The sequence below is a fragment of the Pieris rapae genome, chromosome 11 (assembly GCF_905147795.1).
Source record: "Pieris rapae chromosome 11, ilPieRapa1.1, whole genome shotgun sequence".
Classification (NCBI taxonomy): Eukaryota; Metazoa; Arthropoda; class Insecta; order Lepidoptera; family Pieridae; genus Pieris; species Pieris rapae.
The window spans coordinates 476,942-501,168 of record NC_059519.1 but is presented as its reverse complement, the minus strand read 5'-3'; the positions used below and the strand labels follow the sequence as shown (position 1 = coordinate 501,168).

General features: G+C 34.9%; 1 protein-coding gene across 5 annotated transcripts in view; it reads left to right on the top strand.

Moving 5' to 3' along the window:
- The window catches only part of LOC110991584 (diacylglycerol lipase-beta), a 62,353-nt gene extending 38,917 nt beyond the window's left edge, over positions 1-23,436 (top strand). For 2 of the 5 annotated variants that reach the window (XM_045630020.1, XM_045630019.1), the window contains exons 4-15: positions 2,499-2,611; positions 2,948-3,169; positions 5,931-6,246; positions 11,311-11,434; positions 14,870-14,993; positions 15,307-15,432; positions 17,420-17,512; positions 18,773-18,927; positions 19,213-19,368; positions 20,151-20,263; positions 20,408-20,428; positions 20,701-23,436. In XM_045630020.1, the coding sequence (XP_045485976.1) occupies positions 2,499-2,611; positions 2,948-3,169; positions 5,931-6,246; positions 11,311-11,434; positions 14,870-14,993; positions 15,307-15,432; positions 17,420-17,512; positions 18,773-18,927; positions 19,213-19,368; positions 20,151-20,263; positions 20,408-20,428; positions 20,701-20,875 (1,738 nt within the window). In that variant the 3' untranslated portion in view covers positions 20,876-23,436. The remainder of the gene's footprint in view (positions 1-2,498; positions 2,612-2,947; positions 3,170-5,930; positions 6,247-11,310; positions 11,435-14,869; positions 14,994-15,306; positions 15,433-17,419; positions 17,513-18,772; positions 18,928-19,212; positions 19,369-20,150; positions 20,264-20,407; positions 20,429-20,700) is intronic. The other 3 variants (XM_045630021.1, XM_022256988.2, XM_022256986.2) reach the window with 3 other exon arrangements.
- Positions 23,437-24,227: the final 791 nt, after the last annotated feature.

Below are 24,227 nucleotides of genomic sequence, written 5' to 3'. Positions count from 1 at the left end.
AAATAAATTTTTGCAAGTCGATATTACATGCGACGTTCACCAACCATAATCTATTCACTTTGTCACGTCTCGCGCCAAATTCCGACTTTAGATCTAAAGCCTAGGGTCCTATATACATACATAAGAAACTAGCAATACCCCGTGGTTATCGGTAGATATTGATCTCGAGGTAGGGGACAATCTACTAGTCGGACTATGGATATATTTTTGGTAAGCTTTCATAGTTTTTAATTACTACATATCAGATTATTACACACTTACATACATAATCTAATCATTCACATATTTTACTTTACAAAGAATATATATCTAGTATATTTTTAAATTAGTAACGGTGAGGCTAACATACAACTGTCGATGGGTAAAACACAGTTTAGATAGATATTTATACGTTCTAGATACGTTCGTTATAATAGTGTAAAACATTTTTTTTCTATTATCAATAGTTTCCACAGCATACGCGATGACAGAATTTTTATAAATATTTTTTTTACACCTTGGGTTATATTTTTTGCATTTTTATTGGGGATCCCTATTTTTTTGAAGATGTTGTGTCTAACGCACTCGCGAGCCCTGTGGCATTGAGAGTGTCCATGGGCGGCGGTATCACTTAACATCAGGTGAGCCTCCTGCCCGTTTGCCCCCTGTTCTATAAAAAAAAAGTCAGTGAAGATGCGGTAATTTTTGTAATCGGTGCAGTAGTTTTGTTTGAAATCATTTGAAACATACATTCCAAAACACAAATTTCGATTTGTCTTCGTGGCATTATTCGTCGGACATCTTTGCTTAGTTAGATATATAAGACTTAAAAAGAATGAATTACAGGTCAGTCTCTATTTATAATTTTAACACAAAAAATACTCTTCAAATAATAAAGTTTAGTAATTAAGTATATGAAAATACTTCAAGTGTATTAATAATTATACATTCTTCAGCTTTTTGCAAAGTAATCAAAATACAGATACTATTTTGTACTCGCCCGTACATGAGCATGTAATTAAAGAATATTAAACATTGTGTTACATGATACTATCTACTCGTGCAAGAATTTTAAGTAATTACCTAATTAATATACAGTTAATAAAGGTTGAAGTACATAAGTGTATAATTTACACTCTTATTTATAATAAGGATAAATATACACATCTATGTCTTATATCTGTGAAAAAAAATATCTATCATCACGGCATGTCTGTCTCTTTCTGTCTTTTGTTTAAATACAATCAGACAGAAAGAGACGAAAAAATGGACTGACTTTAATTTAGCAAAATATTTAAAATCTATAACATCGGATCTTTCATGAAATTATTGGAAAACCCGGAACATTATTGCCTTTTGAGAGCTTCCCTCAGATTGTTTGGTTGAATGCGATTTCTCCTCGATCTAGGAACTAATTGAAAAATTCTCTGTTCTGAATATTGTGTGGAATATTTAATGTGGAATGGCATCATAAAATAGTAAAAGGCAATATTCCTAAGGGTGTCCGTTTGTCATTTGTATTTTATTTGATACTGAAAAATGACATGGAAGATGATACCGTGTCCTTAATTGATCGTTTATGCAATAAATTGATGGTACATGATCTTCGTTCGCTTGTCACATAAATAAGAATTATGACTTTTTTTTAGTATTTTATCACTTTAATCGTACTATAGTAAAAATAACTGCCTACGTGGCTTAGTACTTAACGTGCTTATAACGTACTTTTATGTGCTGTAAATCGAGGCGTCGATGTTCGGAGAATATTTTTTTTTCAATATTCAATTTTCAATTTCAAAAATTCTTTATTCAATGTTCAACAACAAATAAAAGTGCTACATGTCCAGTGTACATTATTTCCTGGAATGTAACAAACTTATAACTGAACACGTTTTTTTAAAAAGCCGTATTGCTCTTTTTAAAAACAGATAAAAACTAAAGTTATGATTTTTGAAGTTTAACATTAATGAGGTAAACTGCGGACTATGTAATCTTTAGATGAGATTTTCATTTTTGACATGTCTAGATTTAATAACTAAATAATTAATTAAATTTAAAAGAAAATTAAATATTAAGCAATAAGATAAACCCTGTTTAACCTAAGTAAATATAATTTGTGGTTTTTATAATTCCTTATAAACTAAATACAATAAACAAAACGAACACATTACAACAAACAGAGAGCGTGAACTTAAGTTTTATCGATTTTCAAGAATACGTTTTAACACGATGCTTGACTTCTATTCTTAACAAATTGATCGCAATACTTATGAATAACTAAAATATTGTGATCTAAATCAGAGAATCGTGTTGCCCAGAAGTAATATGTTATCCCCAAAATCTGATTGGTAAGTAGTCTAGGAAAGAATGGTCGAATGTCTTGCACGGGCGCGTTATTTACATGTCATGATCCTTATTCATCAAAACTGTATTGTGTATATATATATGTAACCCTGTAATGAAAAGTCAGTTTATTGAGAGAATGTTATGGAAAGATAAATTTTCTATTTTTCTTTCAGAGTATTTCTGGTGCTACCGGAAGTGGCGTTAAACGTGATGGGTACTATGTGGATGTACTGTGACGTCATCGAGTGTGACGTAACGGACAAATTCTCCAGTATTGTTATACAAAGTAAGCCATGCTTGTGTGATTCAGTTAACACGAGTTTCTATTTGCTAAGTGATAACTGGTATTAATTTTCTGGGAAAACATTGTGTGAATTTTTTCTTCAGTGACGTTATTCCAAATGTTATTGTTTCAAGTCAACTCCAGACCATTAAATACTGCAACGTTTTTCAATAAAATAATTAATTATTTTAAATATTTTATTTTTATTTTTCTTTCAAATGTCATAATTCAGTTAAGTACGACTTTCGTAAGTCAAATCCTTTACATTTAAGACATAGTGGAGTTATGCTCAGCCCAAGTTGAATCTACCTTTTATTCTACTATTATGTATTTTTCTAGGTATAGTATTATTCAACTGGGTGCAATTAGCACTCACAATATTCGGCTTGTTCATGGTATTTGACCCCCTGGGGTCAGTGAACTACGATGAGATGCTGGACACGCCGAACCAGGCCCGGCATCACAGGAAGGTCACGGGTCTCTGGTCCAGAAGGTTCCGGTGGGCGTTCTGTTGGTTAAAAAGAGACGAACATGGGAAGGAGGCTTTTCAGCAAGTCGCTGGTAAGAAACCATTTTTGATTCCTTTTTTATAATTTGTAACTTATAACGGATTTAGTTCACTTTGAAATCCCAACAGACTTTACAAAGCTGCGTAGTCTAGACTTACGTGGGTAACTAAAACTTCTATTATAAAACTGTCTCTGGCGCGAGCTAGACAACCGGAAATTTAACACATTGTATACGGCTTATAGGACGCTATTTTCAGAGAAAGAACTGTCATGCGACTTGTACCTATTAAGAGCGCCAGGAATTGAGTATATTCAGCGCAAACTATTAAAATCTTTCGATCTCTTTATAATATCGATCATATTCAAAATAATGGCCCCTGAGATGTTCCAATAACCGCGGAAATTGGTAGCAATCACTAGGAGCTAGGGTGAATTTGGACGATGTTCCATCTACTTGAAGCCTTGAAGCTTTCCGTCCTGCGGACATGATCTCCGTTATGGTGGCTGCATGAAAAAGATATTCTATCATTACCAGCATTGGTTGTCCCAGAAAACCCCATGATCTTACCGGCAAATGGAATCGGAAATTGTTATTCGGAGTTACAGATAATGGTCTCTTCTAAGTCATGGACTGTTTTTACGTTTCCGTATCATAATTATGCAGCCATGCTTCGTCCGTAGTTATGAATCGAGAAAAAAAACATATCCTCTTTGTGGAATTTGTGACGTTCTTCCTCGGTTAAACTCAGCACACCAACGCGCAACCACAGAATATGGTTAATAACCAAGTAAAAAATTCAAGGAGAGATACTTTATTACCGCGCGAATTTAAATTTTAGACCTTTTTTAAGAACACGTTCCGACACCACGCAAAACAAATGACACCTACTTATAAAAAAACAAATTATGTAATTACTTTTTAATTTTTATAATTACGCCGGCCAGTAATATTTTCCAAGCATATCATGACTTAATGTCAATTGTTAAGGAACTGGCTCCCACGTATTCTTCCTTTACGGTTCCTGGGACATCGGGATGCTTTAAATAATATAAGTAGGATTTTAGTTTTCCTCTGTATTAACCACTCGCGTACTATATAAGGTTAATTGATATGTAACTCATGGATGCAATGTTACAGTTGAAGAAAGTGCCTACGTCGGGTAATACTCTCCAAGCGTATCTCCGAGGATTCAGGAAATCCCTACACTTATAAAACTAAGAAAGCCTCAGTGAGAAACATGTACAACCTCGGCTCGTACGCTTCTTCATTTATTTCAATATTATGCGTACGAAGGAAGCTAAATATATGCCAGTTTTACAAATAAAAGCTTTCTATATAACAGAGTCAATTTGAAAGTGCTCTTAAGTAATTTACCATTTACTTTCCCAGAGTAGTCGAGACATAATCATTATAATTCGATTTCATTCACGAACCGCGCTTTTAGACCACATTTATGTATGAAACCTAACATATTATTTATAAGAAGTCGTAACAATTAAACATACAGCATTTACACCTAGCTGAATCATTTTAATATACTCTTGCAAATAACATCCAGCTTTGCCCTAATATATTTATAGAAAAAAACAATTTCCGATTCTTATTCTGGTTATATATATATATATATATATATATATATATATTCATCGTATTGTCGCTTATATATATACGAAGATTGCTGAATTATATAAGCGACAATACGATGAATCGATAGCAATTATTTTGAACAGAATTCTGTCGCAGTTTGAGACGAAAATAGAGGACTGAAGCTATGCCAAAATAACTTTAAAAGCTTTTAAATGTTTCATTATATTTTTGTATTCTTTCAAAGTCTTATTTCGTTGATATACCAGTACTTTCACCTGGTTTCTTAAATTATACATTTCCAACAATTTGTCATTTTTCTTTGTCACTATTCGATCCCGATTACAAGTAGGTACCGATGATTTACAATAGTCCATAAAGTATTGGATTAATATAAGTAATAGATCTGATTAAATAATATATAATATTTATTTCCAACACACAAATATTTTAAAATTTTCTTAACCTACAAAGTAATAACAATTATTAAAAATTAAAAAAAAGAAAATTTAAACAAATTTCAAAAGTTTGTTCCCTGTGGCAGTGTACCTTTAAAGCTGGCAAAATTACCTCGCTGTATTGCGATACTTATTCGCTTGAGCGATAAGCGATATTGAGCGAGGAAGTACCAAATCCGACGCCATCGGTACTATATACCAGACGCCAATTTAAATCTTTAAATAGCGCCTGTGCACTTGAACCCCACGTCCCTTTGAGCCAGCCATACTTTTAAATATATATATACATATGTGTGTTACATTAAACCACTATTACAGTATGCCTACAGCATTTGGGATCCTTATTTCATAAAGGATATTAGTATGCTTGAAGGGATCGGGTCAATCAGGAACAAATCTTATAATAAGCGTCTGAAAGCACTTGACCTTACTGATTTATAAGGATCTAGGCTAATCGGGAGTAGGCGATTAAGAGGAAATCTCATTGAAACCTATAAAATACTCACTGGCCACAATAATGTTCCAGGAATTGAGAAGCTCTTTATTTTAAGTGAAAAAACACATTTGAGGGGTAGTTCTTTAAAACTTAAAACCACTCATCATAACACAAATTCCGTAACGAACTTGCTTCCAAACCAAGATATGGCCGACTGGATTAGGCGTAAAGTGTAATCAGTGCATGGTGCACTCATTTAATTATTTTTGTGTTTATATAAATAATAATAATATTCTACTATAAACCCTGTATTAATGCACATTTTCCTTTTCAGCGTTACTAAGCGCCCTATTCAGGTCGACAGACCTTGTGCCCTCAGATGTGGTCGCCGGCTGTGTCCTATTAAGGGTAAGACAGAAGCGCGAAACGCGAGAAATGCGACGAATACAAATGCTGAACGATGAAGAGCCAATATACACCACGGATGTGAACAAAGTGTTCTCTGAAACACCGCCTTGGATGAATTTAGATCACGCGCTGCACTATTTAAGGCTTTCAATCGCCGCCTACGGATGGCCGTACGTACTTTATCGCCACTGTTTCACGGGATTCTGCAAGTTGGCACGCCACCTGACTTGTTGCTGCTGTAGGTGAGTTTAGTTTAATACAATATTAAGGATGATGGTATTGTTTTTAACGCCAACGGGTAGGGCGCTCATCTGGCGTTAAGTGATATATACACTTACCTATAGACACTCGTTTTTCTGAGGGCTCGCGAGTGCGTATCGGGCGTTGTTAAAATTTTGAAAGTGTAGACATTTTACCGACGCTTATTATATACGCCGTTTTGAATTAATTTTTTTGCAAAATGTGCATGTCAAAATTAATTTATGGTAAGAAAAGTAACTTTCGTGAAAGTTTAAACGAAGCGTGAACGCGGTTAAATATAGTTGACACACAAAATCCTTTACTCGTGTTAATGTAAAAAAATAGTGTCAGTATACAGAACTATATTTCTACGAAACTGCTATATGGTAAACTTTTTGAATCTGCGGGTCTGAGATATAGTAAACTTTATCTACCTTAAGAGGTGAGCCCTTTTACTTACCAACCGCCATTTTTGATAATAATCCGCAACTTTTAGCAGTCGATAACTAGTAGTGTTGCCCAAAATCGGTCTTGGTCTTGCAGTCTTGGTCTTGTTCTTGCATTTTTGCAAGACCAATACCAATACCAAGACCACCTTATCGTAGCAAGACCAATACCAAGACTGAAGCCTGCAAGACTTGAGCAAGACAATACTTAAGCCTGCAATACTCTTGCGTCTTGCAGTTAGGACAAACTGAGATTTGGGCGTTATCAAATTTTCAACTTTATCACTAGAGAAATAAGGTTCAAGGTTGATTGGGAAAATGTGACGTTCTGCGAATAAACTGTTGGTCGGTCGGTGTATTATATACCTACATATTTGATAATTTACCGACAACGACAATCGCTATGGAAGTACACACAATAGAATCACGATTGCCATGCGAACCGCCTAGCCAGCGGCGCCGCGCCGCGTCCGGGGCGCGCGGTGGGAAATGGACTACCGGCCATGTTGGAGTTAGAGACCAGGCTCCACGTGGAGATAATGCTACTGGAAACTCCGTAAAGTTGCGAAAAATCCAGAGAATAGGCACGTGGAATGTTCGCGGGTTGCTAAAAACCGGTAAACTTGACATCGTGGAAAGGGAAGTCACTAGATGTGGTTTATCCATTTGCGGTCTAACAGAAACGCACTGGAGAAAAAATGGGCACTTCTTTACCGACGCCCATGCTGTTTACTTTTCCAGTAGCGATGACAGTAGCCGAAACGGAGTAGCGATTCTTATTCCTAAGCATGAGAATAAAAGTGTGATAGGGTATGAGGCAGTTAGCGACCGCATTATATCTATGAAGCTCAAAGCCTCACCTGTAAACTTAAATCTAATACAGGCATATGCCCCTACTAGTGAAGCTCTACCCCTCGTACTGGAGAGTTTTTACCAAGATTTACAAACAACAATTGCCAAAATCCCCAATAGAGAATTACTTATAATAATGGGTGATTTTAACTCAAAAATTGGCGCAAACTCTGCCCAGTACAGCAAATGTGTAGGAAACTTCGGACTTGGGGTACGTAACGAAAGAGGTGAAAGATTCATGCAGTTCGCAGACGAGAACAACATGGTAGTGGTAAACAGTCTATTCCAACACCATCCCCGTAGACTGTTCACCTGGACATCACCTGGAGGTAGAGCCAAAAACCAGATTGACTACATACTAATAAGATCACGTTGGCGTACCTCCATTCTTAATGCCCACACGCTCCCTGGGGCTGATTGCGGTTCCGATCACCAACTCGTCATCGCAAAGATGAGGTTGAAGCTCAAGGCCACTCGATCCTCCAAGATGACAAGACGGATTGAAATAGCAGATAACGAGAAATTCACTACATCCATTCAACGGAATTGGCAAGATTGGAACGTTGTGAGCCGCAATGAAGCAACACCAGACACGCTATGGAATAAGGCTAAACAACTCATCCAAAATGCAGTCACTGAGTCTAATCCGAGATCAGAAACACGCAAACGTCAACACTGGATGACCGACAGTACCCTTGCCCTTATAGAAGAGAGACGCCTAAAGAAAGCCGCAGGAGCAGACATAAGAGAGTTGAATCAACTGTCTGCTAACATACAAGCCTGCTGCAGGCGAGACCACAATTCCCACCTTCGTAGCATTTGTGACGAACTTGAAAAACATGCTATGAAGCACGAGTCTAGAGACCTTTACCATAAAATTCGTCTTATTACTAAAACTCTACCTGCTAAAACCTGGGCTATCGAGAACGACAAAAATGAAGTGGTAACAGAACTCGAACAAATCTCTGAAACGTGGAGGACCTATTGTCAATCATTGTTCCTAGATCCGCAGTCTCGACTGTCTATAAGCACAGAACCAGAGCCAGATAATTTGGAACCAGACATCCTTCTGTCCGAAGTAAGAGCTGCCATAAAACACCTGAAAAGCAAAAAAGCAACTGGTAGAGATGCAATTCCTATAGAGACAATTAAAGCCTTAGGAGAACGTGGCGACCAGATGTTTCATCTCATCTGCAATAAGGTGTGGCAGACAGGAGTATGGCCTACGGAATGGACACACACCATATTTACACCCCTGCATAAAAAGGGCTCAACGAGGAAATGTAACAATTACCGCCTCATTGCTCTAATACCACACGCTAGCAAAATATTGCTGCATATCCTCAACGAGCGCTTGAAAACCTATCTCTCTGGGGAGATCGCTCCGGAACAAGCAGGTTTTGTCAGGGGAAAAGGCACTCGGGAACAAATCCTCATTTTACGCCAGATTATAGAGAAGTCAAGAGAATTTAACAAGCCCATATTCATTTGCTTTGTTGATTTCTCAAAAGCATTCGACTCAGTGAAATGGCCGGTGTTGTGAAAGACCCTGCTAGATATGGGCACACCGAAACATCTTGTGCACCTTTTAAGACGGCTCTATGAAGAAGGTACAGCTTCAGTTCGCACAGATGATGTTCTATCAGGTGATTTCCATCCCAGTGCCGGAGTACGCCAGGGGTGTATAATATCACCGCTCTTATTCAATGTGTACACAGAGCTAATAATGCGGATCACTTTGGAGGACTGGACAGACGGTGTAACAATTGGTGGATACAGGATTGCGAACTTGCGTTACGCGGATGATACGACTTTGTTTGCATCCAGTTCGCAATACTTGGAAGAGCTTCTGTTAAAGATGGAGCGAGTGAGTCGTGAATTTGGCCTCAGGATAAATCGTAGCAAAACCAAGGTGATGATTGTTGACCGTGCCGGAAATAATTCGCCTCAAGTGGCTGAAGTCGCGAAATGCAACGTGGTTCAATCGTACATTTATCTTGGGGCTCAGATTTCGAGCAATGGCGGCTGCATCGACGAGATTAAACGTCGGATGGGCATCACGAGAACGGCGATGGACAAGATGCAGAAAATATGGGGAAACAGAAATATAACAAAAGCCACGAAGACCAGGCTCGTGAAGGCACTCATATTCCCCATATTTCTGTACGCAGCCGAAACGTGGACCTTGCGAGATGTGGAAAGGCAGAAAATAGACGCTCTCGAAATGTGGTGCTGGAGAAGAATGCTTGGGGTATCGTGGACCGAGTTTCGTACAAACGTCTCGATACTTCAAGAACTCGGTGTTAAGCAGCGTCTATTTTCAACAGTACAATCTCGCATCCTTACATTCTTCGGTCACGTATCTCGGCGTGGCGATCAGTCCCTAGAACGCCTTGTCGTCCAGGGGAAGGTGGAAGGCGCTAGACCGCGCGGCAGGTCACCTACACGCTGGACCGATCAGATTAAGTCCGCCGTAGGAGAAACACTGAATCAGTGCAGCAGGATGACCTCCAAGAGGCAGCGGTGGCGGAGCGTCGTGAAGCGCATTACATCTGCGCCTTCTACTTCTACTACATAGCGATCACGACCGCTCTGCCAAGAGCGAAACGAATGAGAAGAAGACCGACAAAGACGCCGCGGTTTGCAACAAGTGTATCACAGCATTTGACACGCTGTCTCGATAGTGGGTGATTTAAACAAATTTGAAACGTGGAAAAACTCCAAATATGAGCGACGTCATATTGCTTTACGCATTTGGTTTTTAAATCACACATTTCCAAAAATCGAGATTTGCAGTGTCGGTTTATCAACTTCTATCGTATCTACTCTAGTAGCTAGTAACCTCCATAAAAACAGCAGGCAACGTATAGTTCCAATAAAAAAGGAACATAATAAACAATATTATTTGCATAATTATCTACACTTTATTTTTGCGTAGGCACAAAACCTATTTGATTTTGATTCTGATACTTCTGTTTTTTAATTTTTCAAAGATTTATTCTATCTATCAAAGAATGCCGCATTTTTCTTTGTCGGTCTTCGGCTTGTGTGCTTATAAATATGAGTTTTACTTTCAATTTCAGTCATTTCTAATTGAGTTTGGCTTCGAGTCTATCTTATTTATTATTCTCGCCCATTTACCTAGCTAGGTACTCTAAATTCTTATTGCTTTCGGAGTGAATGTTTACAATTTGACATGAGTGACGAACAAATAGCAATAGGCTAATAGGTATTTACAAGTCTTGCGAGACTTGCGAGACTCTTGCTGCAAGATCAAGACCAAGACCAAGACTGAGAGCGCAATACCAATACCAAGACCAAGACCAGGTGTATTGACGCAAGACCAATACCAAGACTGGTCTAAGTCTCGTCTTGGTCTTGCATTTGGGCAACACTAATAACTAGAAATGGTTAAAGTAAAAAAAACATTGGTAATATATATTTCTCGACTATAGATAAAATTGGTATTATATTTTGGCTGTAATCCAAGTAACCAGTAATTAGAAAAACAACCACCGGATTCTAGGACGTAAGAAGCACTCCATCAATCATATAAATACATATAAAAATCGCTTTAATATATATTTATTAACAATAAACCTTTTAATTGATAATACACAAATGTAATATTTACAATATCATCACTATACTACAAAATATTAATTTTTAAAATTTATTTTTATAGTGTTTTAAAGTTAAATAAATAAAACTCCCCTTACATTATGGTATCTTAACAAATATAGAGTAATAATAAAAGTATAATTTCAGGCCAAAGAATACAATCGTATCAGACGACAACTGCTGTCTCTGCCACTTTGCTGGAGTCAAATACATGTCAAAACTTTCTGCTGATGACATCATATTTGCATCATTCAACAACCGAGTTTTTGAAGTAAGTTCAGAACCAAATAATAGCCGAATAATTTAGCCTATGCTAGACTAAGTTCTATCGCATACATTAGGTATCTAGTCGCCCAAAGGGCTGCAAGAAATACTTTTAAAATAGTTTTATATTTTACGAAGTTTTTATCAATAGTTTGTCATGCTTGTGTGTGTGCGGGTAGACCTATTCCTTTTTCACAGGAATTTGTCATCTTCAAACCCAGGCCATCTAAGATGTTATGTATTATGGTTCAATTGTAATAATTACAGAAATAAACAAGAAATGAAGCTCAATCAAAACATACTGTTTTTCTTAACTTTTTATACAGTTATTATTTGTATAAAGATACAACAGCGGTCCGTATGTTAATGATTTTATCTCATATTATTAATATCGGCCTGAATGAACAGTTAAACCAGTTATAGAAATGAATATTTTTAATACCTGTGGTCAATACATATAAACGGGAAAATACAAATATTATATAATGATGTGATACCATTATTAATTTCACTCATATTATAACTTTCTATTTATGAAATAACTTTTAAAATCATTAAATTACTTTGGAAGTTTAGAAATAAAATACTGTTTTTTAGTTTTGAATTAAATCTAAAAATTATTTGTGTTAATTCAACTAAAATGTCCAAGAAATGCTAATCAGTCGAAACTTTGACCTCCAGTTAAAAGTCAATTGTCTGACCATTGACCCATGTAAGTTCTTTATAAAACTGACATAGTATTACAAAATCTCTACTCATTGTCTGTTCGCAAATCTTAAAAACAGATACAGCGGTTTTTTAATGTAATAATTATGTATTTTTAATAATTATGTATTTTTAATTTATTGTAGTAATTATACATTTTTGGCTTAGTGGTTTCAGCGTGCGATGCTGATCGTTGATGTTGAAGGTTCGATCCCCGGCTGTGCACCAATAGACTTACTTCCTATGAAACCATTTAACATGGCTCGAACGGTGAAGGAAACATCGTGAGGAAACGGGCTTGCCCTAGACACAAAAAGTCGACGGCATGTGTCAGGCACAGGAGGTTGATAACCTAATTCGCTATTAGATTATCAAATGATCATGAAACAGATTCAGAAATCTGAGGCCCTGTTAATGTCAGGAGATAATTTTTGCAATCAGTTAAGTAGTTTTTCATTTAAGGAAACGTTCGTAACGCAATTAAGGGGGGAGGGGGAATTGTAACACGTTACGGTGCGTTACGTAACATTTGTTTTATTTTTGAAAAATTAGAGCCTTCTTTTAATATTACTCGAGAATGACTGAGACATGGCAGAGCGCCACAAATTCTTTCCGTCTATATTAGCCGGCGTTAATGTCAAGAAAAACGTTACGTGCGTTCCATAGGGGAGAGGGAGGTTCTGAAATCTTTAAAAATTGCGTTACATAAGACTTGAACGCACCCTTATTCAATACAAACATACAAAATTCCTCTTCGTAAGACATGTAGACTCCTACGAAACAAAACCGATAGCCTGTATTTCATAAAGTGATAGAAAGAAAGCAAAAAAACACTTTTTGTACACTAGTCCACACACCAGCATTCCCTGTGTTGTGGGTAGCCAGAAAAGTAGGACTTTTCACCTGTTATCGATACTTGATAATAATTTCTACATAACACATTTTATAACTAAACTATTATTGCACAATACGAATAATATCTGTTAGCATAGGACATGTTGAGATCTTGTGTAAGATTGTTAGTGAATGTTTGTAATGTGAGATATAATGATAAAAATAGGGTTTTAAATATAATTATCTTGTTAATCCTCGGTTCGTATTTCACGTTTCGCTTATAAGAATCGCATTTATAAGTATTTGCTTAAAAGTTTAATTTACGTCTACGTTTGTTCAATTCAAAATTCAATTAATTTTAATTGGATCGCTCGTTTGAGCATACATTTGGTATCCTGTTACAGACAAAATAATTATAGTAATTTTGGACTTAGTTTGTCCGAAATCTATTTCTTTAACCTCAAGTTAAATGTGGATGCAGTTAAATGGTTTGTAATGGACATATGTATACGATGTAAGTACTACAGCACTTACATCTACTATACTAGGCCTCCTCCAAATCCTGCCATTCCTGTCTGCTCTGTGCCACTCTGCCATAGTTTGCCTTAGTTGTCTTTCTCTTTTTCTTTTATTGTACCTTGGGCACGAGTTTAGTACTTTCACTGTGTTAGTTACTATATATAAAAGGCAAACTTTTAAGGCATTAACTCATGAGCTCAATTGACAATTGACCTAACAATAAAATATTTTGTATTGCGGTGTTTTTGTTATAGCGATTATCCGGTAAGCAGTATAGCGAGGCAATTGTTATTATATACAGTAATAACGAGCGATGACCCTGAGTTCACTTCCTCAAACATTATTTTGTATGATTTTGAAGCGATTTTATCTGCGTGGTCTGTGATGGATTAAAATCTTAAAATAAAGCTTATTGTATAATTATTATTGTATTACTGCCCTTGTCTTCGACAATATCACGATACATAAACGCAAAATCAGTGCCATTGCACAGTAAGTATATATTAAGCAGTTACTATTCCACCACACCACAGTACAAATTTAAATTCCTTGTACTTAAAAGTTATTATAAAAAAGAAACGGAAACATTACAACAAACAGAGACAATAACGTTTTTATACCTTATATAAGGGTTCTAAACAGTTATACCATTATTAGTCAATGGATAAATGGTATAGACTATAACACTTAGTCAAAATGTTCTATTTTCAAAAACCAGTATACAGACTAGGAAACCACCGCCAAGTTTAGATTAATCCTGCCAAATAATAAGAGCTTCAATGCATTTACCAATGAATTTGACTCATGTTTAGTCTAGTAAATCATTTAGCAATGTTCAGCGGTACTGAGTAGCTATAGGGATTTTGAGTTTCATATTGAATCGTCAGTATACCAAGCTTGCAACATAACCGATCGATATAGAGATATACTACTACTGACGAATACATACATTGTAATTGCGGCACAACATCAGTCTTACTTTTTAAAAGCTGTGTTAGATTTTTATTCGTGTCAGTAATTTTTTTTACTTCGGGAAATGCATTCCGTATACCCTATCGCGGAGCGACTGTTTGGTGCGGGAGGGTATATATTAATGTAAATTATTATAATAGCTAGGGGATATCGGGTCCAGTACCTGCAGGGGATGGCTTATCATCCCTTCTTTGGATTGTATACAAAAGTTAACTTCGAAAGACTAGACGTAAGAATTACCCCGCATTATAGAAGCATCTTCAACTTCAAAAACACCTTGCCCTTGACAGATATACAAGTGATATGTGACGTCTAGTAAGGCGAATAAGTCATAGTTGTTTCTTTCTAAGTGTATAATTATTCATAATTAACTCTTATTTGGATATATTGTTAATAAATATATGTTTTACAGCTTCCATTCTGTGTGATCGTGGACCATGAGCGTGAGAGCATAGTGGTCGCTATCAGGGGCTCGATATCACTCAGTGATATTTTCACCGACTTTACAGCAGGTTCCGAGAGGTTCGAAGCTGATGGTAATTTTTTATACTTATTACAATTATACATTACATTACAATTATTTCTTATTGTTAAATATCAATTTAATTATTTCTTCTTTCCTTCAATTTATACTTCTCCAATGGTCTTAACAAGCAGGAGACTCATCTGATTTTAAGTGATACCGCCCATGGGCACTGACATTGCAAGAGAGCTCGCAAGTGCGTTGCTGAGTTAAACGTAACGTTAATTACACATGTAATTTTTGTAATCTATCTCCCAAAATAATCTTGACCAGAAATTCAATTTTCCAATTAAAACGTGGTTTTAATTTTGATCTTGATTCTCTAGGTTTACCTGAAGGCACTGCGGCTCACAAGGGGATGTCTATGGGAGCTGCGAAAATGCTGCGAAGACTAAACCCAGTGCTTGATCGGGCTTTTCAGCAGTTTCCGCATTATGACCTAGTTCTTACAGGTTAGTTATTAACGTAGAAACCACGCTATATAAGTCCGAAATATTAGTTTCGAGAGTTAATCTTATTTCTATATAAACAACCTTCAGAACAGTATGTCGGTATGGCATATAACATAGTTGTCCTGGGTTGAGTTACTCAGCAAAATAATGACTGTTTGGGTAGGAAGGCCTTTTAAAAATGTTCTATTAACAAATCGTAAATTTTGCATTGGTTATCTAGGACAAGTTAGTAAAATTATCAGACACTGTCTGTATCTATTAAATTGGAAATTTTGTTAATTTGAATCACTCGAAGGTAATATAGGATCTTATAGTTAACAAATTTGTAAAAATCTTTCCTCTTTCTATAATTAATGTAAATGGTCCCAGACTTATATAACATATGAAGACATAGTTACTATCAGAGCGTATCAAATTATTTAATTATTATGCAATAAAAAAACAATTTATAAGCATAATTTCCAGCCACGCTAATAGACTTGATAATATTCTTAAACGACTATATATCCGAATTTGGCGAGTGTTTCGAGTCGAATTGTCGTCTTGGTATTCGTTATCATTGAACCAGCTTAGTTAATTAGAAAGATAACTTCACATCATGTCTATTAAACAAAGGCTATCAACACCAACTACTGACGTCAAGTCATATATATCATATATATAAGTCATAAGTAATATCCCGTAATTCGTTACAAAATTGAATTGTTCATTTTATTTATTTATAAAAGCTTGCCAACCCCAGGCACTCTCATACAAGAAAAATAACATACTATTTTTTTGTGTGCAGCACTTATAGGCAAATCCATACGAAGAGATTAAAAATACGTAAAATCCTGATTCAAAGTGTGTGGGGAGCAACTGTGGGGCTATTTTTCATTAGAACAATAAAGACACGCCAATTTACATAAGAAATGTTATAAGCATTTGTATACTTTTTTTAATGTGTACACCAAACGCTAGACAGACTAGGTTTCTTATATTTTGCTATATTGAGTAACACAATATTATGTCAAAAGAACCATTGTAACAAATTGTATTTCGTAACTATTGTTTCTTGAGTTTATAGTCCTAATTCAAGGTTGTTAACCTGAGTTCTGCGAAATATAACAACTGTAGTTTTCTGTTCCTATGTAAATATAACGACGGCTCATCAATGAAAGACTTGGTCAATTCAATTGCGAAGTTCTAATCCCGCGAATTATGTGAAGAAATTAAAAGAAAACCAGGAGTTTACAGGATGTCAATAATATTTTATTGTAACGTCCTATAATATAAAAAAAACATTTTTTTGATAAATCTAAAATGTAAAAGTCTTATTTACTACATACTACAGATAATAATAAAAGATCTTATAATAATAATAAAAAGTTTTTGTTCATTTTAAGTATATTTTCTTTTCTAAGTGTAAGATTTGGAAACCCTTTTAAGTAAAAAATACCTGTGTTAGGGTTCCCAGCTCTTCCATGAACAAACTTCTTCAAATCTTCCGACTGCAGTTTGTAAAGATTCGGTATAATTTAATAATGATTATTGGCGTGAAACAATTTATATTAATTTGAAAACGTAATAATACATTTTATTAAGATAAACACTACAAATAATATAGGATTGGACTATAATGATATGACTCATAATGTAACCTCTGTGATTCCTTCCTATCCTATTCCTTTTAGGACAAATTTGCACGCAATTATTATGTGTATCAGAATGTGCGAACATTAGATTGTTCCACATTTTCGCGGATTTTTATCGGATAATTCATTTATAGACAAAGCATAGCACTATCTACTGGTATAGACGGACGGAATACATCTAAAACTATAGAATAAGAAATAAAAATAAAAGTTATTAATGCATTTTTTAATTATTATTATCTTTTGATATAAGATGGATGAACGTTTCAAGGAATTATGATTATTATTATTATAGACGGTTAAAACCGCATGGCACTTTGATAATTACCATTTACCAACGCAATTATTCACAGGTCACAGCCTCGGCGCAGGAGTGGCCGTCTTGGTGGGGATTAAGTTGAGGCCGAGATATCCGCATTTGAAAGTGTTTGCATTTTCTACGCCAGGTTGGTAATTAGCTTGATTGTATAAACATAACATTTACTAACGATACACACAAAAAAACACACACAATAGTCTAAAAATAAAAATAACAAAAACATTTTTTGAGGAATAAGTTGCATTTAAATAAACAATTAACGTTATGTGTTACTTTAACTTCAAAAGAACATATATGAATAAAGGAGGTTTAAACTCAAATTATATATAGTTTTGAGTTTATGACTATGAAACGTATATTTCATAATCTTAAGACATCTTTCTCATCGTTTTACTACAGCTTATAACAGATAATAATAATTTATGTAATCAATATCATATTGTTATTGATGTATTAATATTGTCCTAAATATATTAGTAGGCTAGCTTTAAAGTATAATAAAATTAAAAAAGGCACATGCAGTCCATTGCAAAGGCAATCCAGCTTTCCCAGTATTACCGCTAGCTGTTAGGGCTCCCAGATAGTACTTAAGACTGGATTTTAATGGGATACAACATTTAGATAATTTTTTAAGTTACTTGCGCGACTGCATCCATCTCGAATTAAGAAAGTGTGAATTAACTGATTTATAGATGCAATAACAATTTGCTTCCGTAACAATGTGATTTGTAATTTGAATTTGGATTAAACTTATATTGATTATATTTAGATAACTTGAACTTCGCCTTTGGTACGTTATATGGTATATCCTTATTAATCGGAAGCAAAAAGCATAGCAACGAGGAAAAAATATGTAATTTACTACGTTAATATTGAATTACAAAAAGAAACTTAATTGATCCGTACTTTTTATCACATATACGATTTGTATTATATAACATTAAAATAGGATATATTTTATAAAATGTCCAGTTTATTTTTTTACTTAAAATTAGAAAGACATGTTATAAACTGTTGAAAATTAGAGAAACGTTACAAACATAAAACACGTAACACATTCGTACAAGTTAAAGCGGAAATTTTTTTCGTCGGTCTGTCCGTCTTTTTTGTCTGTGTTTGCGAAGTATGGATATATTACATCTAATTTACCCTTACATCTAATACCCCAGTGTCTCCAATCTATTTAAGTTTTGTAAACGTTTATGATTGAACTTTAACTGTTTAAGTGAAATATATCTTAATTAAATATATCTTCCAAGTCTCGAAACATATGTGGATAAACATACATATATTTAAAAAATAGCTTTTTGATTTACTGCACATTGATGATTTCACATGCAGTTGTAACTGATAACCACCTTCTAAAGTCGGGTAAAATTTATTTCAGCGGGGCTAATAAGTCGAGAAGCAGCACGCTACACAGAGAGTTTTGTCCTCACTGTTGGAGTTGGAGATGACCTGGTCATGAGGCTGAGCGTCCATAGTATAGAAAACCTGCGAACCAAAGTCATACAGACCATACATGCAACCAAATTACCTAAGGTATCAGAGACGAGACTTTAAATTGTTATGTTCTAAAAATAACGGTGGCGTTAAACCCCTTCTTAGATTTGCGTATCTGTTTCTAACACGCAAATGATCAACCAACTGTGTCAGACAATCATCGCTTTGGGTCTAAGGCAACATTCTATGGAGCAAGTGTTAAATGTGCACATAGAAAGATTGTTGGCCATGACTCGAATACACTATTATCAAAAACTATCATATCATTTCCGTAAACTTTGTGTATAAAATCGTAATACGTGAAAAAACAAAATCGCATTTCAGTATCGAATTATGCTGAATGGTTTCGGCTACGCGCTCTTCGGAGTACCAGCTCGGGACCTTGAATCCACGTGGCGAAGGCCCGAGGACCTTGAGGCCAACCATTCCGATGACTCCACTGACGCACTGCTGACCCAGGGCGTCTCCACCGTGAGTGCTGTCAGTAAAGCTCTTATTTCAGGTCTTGTGTGTTGTCGTCGTCATTGTTGTGACGTCATCATTGGTTTGTGATGTCATTGTGGAGGTAAGCATGATCATTGGTTGGCTTGGGTCCTGGATTTATAAAACTGTAATGCTCAGTGAATTTCACTTAAACACTTTTAACGCTATATATATATGTATATATATATATAATAAGTTATTAGTTTATATAATATATATACTATAGAAATAGCATATATGTTACAAGCTATATTTTATAAAATACATGACAATTATGGTCAACGTATATGTTACAAAAAATTAAAAGTAATAATAAAAAATATTACACTTCCATTTGTTTTTTTTAGTTATTTCTTGCTTGACAATAAGATAAGGTATCAAATAGGCACTTACCAAATTGCTTTATTACTTGTTTAATAATTTTATTTATTATTATTTTGACATAAAAATGTACATAATAATGCAAAATCATTGACTTCTCTTCGGACCCAAGCCTCTTTTACTAATATGCAATCGCTCTCATATTTCGTAACGGTAAGTGATTATGTTGTCCATATTAACACTTTCATAATACATTTCCTTGTTTTTGAGTGTTTTAACCTGTGTGTGTTCGCTTCACAGTTAAGTTTAAAATTCAATTGTAATATATATATTGCGAGAATTAAATACAAATATTTTTAGTTTGGTGTTAGATTAGATTAATGAAAACTGTTTGTGTTTTATGCGTGTGTTGTGTGTGTGTGTAGCTATTAAAAAGCAAGATCCCCGTTAAATTCCAGGAGGCGGCACTAGTATCAAGAAACGTGTTCACGCGGAGGTTTTCCACAGCCCGTCTCTTTACGCCTGGAAGGATATTACATATAGTTAGGCGCAAGCGCATGGGCATTGAAAAGTACGTATTGCGTTATATAATAAATAAAAATAAAAGAAATCAAAACATTAGGAGCCCACCATTTAGTCACAAAGGATTTCATGTATCAATGTCATTTATTTGAAGATATTTTAAAACTGATTTAATTTTCACGCAACATTTTAGTGGAGAGACTAAAGAAGAAAGGTTAGTAAAATACTAAAAATGTTAAAATCTCCAAATCACAAAATACCTTAATATTAGGTTGATTTTTTTTAATACAACATAACATTTGAGGGCTAATGAAAAATCCTAAGATTTTTAACAAATGTTTACAAAAATACTGAAATATAACCATTTAAACATATCTACTTGCCAGCTACGAAGCCGATCATATACATAATAATAGTTATATATTTACTTTAGATTACAAAATTTACGTTATATCTATATTTTAGTATACTCTTGTAATTTTTTAGAAAAGTGCGTATCCAAGAACCAACGTACGAAATGAGATGGGCATGCGCAGAAGACTTCATGGAATTGCAGGTAATGCCGCGAATGTTGCTGGACCACTTACCTGAAAATGTACATAGGACTATTGAAACTATAGTTAGTGAAAAACACCATTATCGAGTTACTGCTGTTGTTTAGAATATGTGAAAAAAATATTCTGTGTTGGACGGGTTAAAACCTCAGTTGGTTCATCCACAATCCTTCAAGACGTGGTTCTAAGTATTCCTATTGTTGAATGGTTACCATCTATTTTATAAGTAACATCGTAACCATGGCAACGACCTTTAAACTACATTTTACAGGCAGAGTAAGGCATTTCGGCTTAGACTGTGATTCAGAGACAAGTACAAATAAACATTACCATCTGGCAAATAGTAATTGCTTTTTGACAGCTGCTGAAGTTTCGCATTCAGCATTCAGAGACAAGTTGTACTTACACATGTCAGATGACTTTCGGATTTTGACAGCTGAAACGTTTCTAAGATCAGAATTATAAGTTGGCAGGCATGTCAAGACATCAGAGTATGGTCAGTTGAAAGTAACGTATCCAGTTTACTTAGAAATAGATAAATAAGTGTGGATGTATGTAGGAACCACAAGCGTACCGCAATATTTTATTAATGTGTAGATATTTTCGTAAATGTATGGCGTCTCAAAGAACTACAGAAGTGCAAAGTCCGACCATAATCTAAAATATCTTTCCTGTAGAATGTGTAATGCCTAATTTTAATATATAAAAAGTAAAAGGCCGTTAAAAATAAGATTTATTTCCGCTTTTATATATCATATATTATGATACCAATTGGTAACTGACCAATTTTATAATTTTACAGAAATTTTCCCTATTTAATAATATATGGCACATTAAACACAATTAGGTATAGTTAACCACAATTTTCCATATTGTAATACTTTTTCAAGCAAGTCTTTGTCCGAATACACAAACACGTGCATTAGTATTTCACAAAAAAATCTTTAGTAGGTACACCTCCTCATACAAGAGTTGAGAGTAATATTTAAGGCCTTTGAGTATTCAGACTAAAGACAAACCCCTCATTCATAAATATAAACCATTTCGTCTCTATCCGTCAAATTATCTTTACGCTGTGATGAAAAGAGTCCGAAGGCTCTTAGCATACGTAATACTTGAATTATTGTATTAAATACAATAAACAAGGAGAACTAAACAGAAGCTCGAATAGAATTTGTGATGTAAACTGTAGAAAGTATGGAAAATTGACGCATGCGAGCTGTCAAAAAAGGACACAATCGTGTTGACGTATATGAAAACTTGACGTCACGTTTGATAAAACTGTTTTTGTTTTATTAATGAGGGGTTAGATATGAGAACTCTCTTATTGACTATGCGTCGTTGAACGAACAATGTAAATATTGTAAATATATAGGTTAAGTGAATTGTGAGAAGACTGTGATGATGTTTTTTATGAGAAATATTCTTGTAAAGTCGCGGGGGTTGTGTAATGTGTAATAATTTTGTTAAATCAGCTTATTAGGGACAAATTTTATTTGCTCAATTGAAAGCAATTACAAAAAAAGTTTCGAAGTCGTTGTGTGCATTGTTATCGGATTTCATGGCCGATTTGACTTAAATGAAAATGTCTGAATAATGAAAATTCTTGTTCAAATTATTTGAAGATGTTTTAAAGTGTCAGTCGGCCATGAAAACTACCCTTAGTACAATAACTAGGAGTGTAAGATGTTACCCATGTCAATTAATTTAATACAAATTATTATTTAAGAATTTCCTACAAAACCCTCTTCAGATAGGCATATCCTAGGCGACAAGATAAGTTTTAAAATAATGTCAGATAATTAATGGACTGTGCCAAAAAAAGACGGAAACACGAAACACATTAGTCTGTTTAGTTGCAATGCGATTAAATTGTACTTTTATCACAAAGGATGATTTTTGTACTTAAAGTATTAATGAATTAGTAATATTTGGTTACCTGTGTTATTTTGGCCCAGCCCATTCTATGTCTATGGCTGTAATATAATCTATGGCCAAAATATTTTTAACTCAACAAATTCAGTAATTAACACTTAAGAGATTGCCAATTGTTTATCTTGCCTTTTTTATTAGGTAGCATTTTGTTACATTCCATTTTTATGCTTTTTTATTTATAGTGGTCATGGTTAAAGTCGCTTGTACTACGGGAAATAACGCAATTGCAGTTACAAATGAGGGATTGTAGTTATTATGCCGCGCCTGTTTACGCTATTGCGTATTTAATTTATACGTATCTTAAATTGACAACATAAATTCGTTGATCTGATTTTTATACAAGACTAATTTTGGTGATTTTTATGTTTATTTATCAACGCTCTCATTATGTATCGCGTTATATTTTTATATCCGTTCCTATTAATTGCTTTTTTATTCTTATATTTTTATGAAATGGCCTCAATTAAAAAAAATAAGAATCTCAATATTTTTATTATATAACATGAACAAAGTATATACTCTCCAGTATTTTGTAAATATTTTACAATTTTCTTGTCCACTAATGTCTTTTACTTAACTCTTGTAAATTCGAGTATTAGAAGGACGGACGTCCTTTTCACTTGTACCCTAAATTAGGGCTTTTTATTCTCACTGTTTTTAGGATACTTTAGAATATAATACCAATGTATTGTGTTGGGTTTGTGTTAATTTATAATAAATATATTTTAAGTAAGTTGCCCTGTTTTTTTTAATGTAGCCTCACGACTATGACAATGGTTCTTGGCCTAAGATTGTATCAAGTAGGTGATCAGCCTTTGCCTATCAGACTGGATTTAGGAAGCCGCATGTTTTCCACCTAAACGACATCCAGATGTTTGTATGAGATAAACTCTTTTTCCGCACCTAGTTGCCTATATGCTCTGTCTATAATTAGGGTTATACCCAACCGAGAATACTTCTCGAGCATCTGGAAGGAGCTCCAGATGCTCGAGAAGTATTCTCGGCACGTAGCAGGCTTCACTGAACGACCTCATTACTCCGAGGATTTCTGTTCGTTGGAAAGCCACAGCCACTCATTCCACGACAACGTAGTAGACAGATTTAGTGCAGTTTTGGACTGAGGCTTTTCGCGATCACCAGACGCGCTGTCAGTTACACGCTGAAATTATTAAGTCTTAACTGCTGTACGGCTGAATCAAGCGGTTAAAGCGACACATTCGCACAGCTGTGTGTGCCTAATAGTTATTTAGTTTGCATTACAGGTGTTTGTTCCAGAGCACTTTGCTGTCTAAAATCACACCTAAGTATTTTATGTAATCTTGAGTTATAGAGAAGAGAGAATTCAGTTAGAGTCAGTCTGGTTGGTAAATAGGACGAGTTCTGGTTTTGATTGTTGACGGACTCCAGATTCCACATACTGTGGTATCTAGAAAAAGTATTGTTAATTTCCTCACATAGACAAAACGCCATTGCTGTTATCGTTCATGAATATGATAATGTATTGAAATCATGACTGAGATTGGA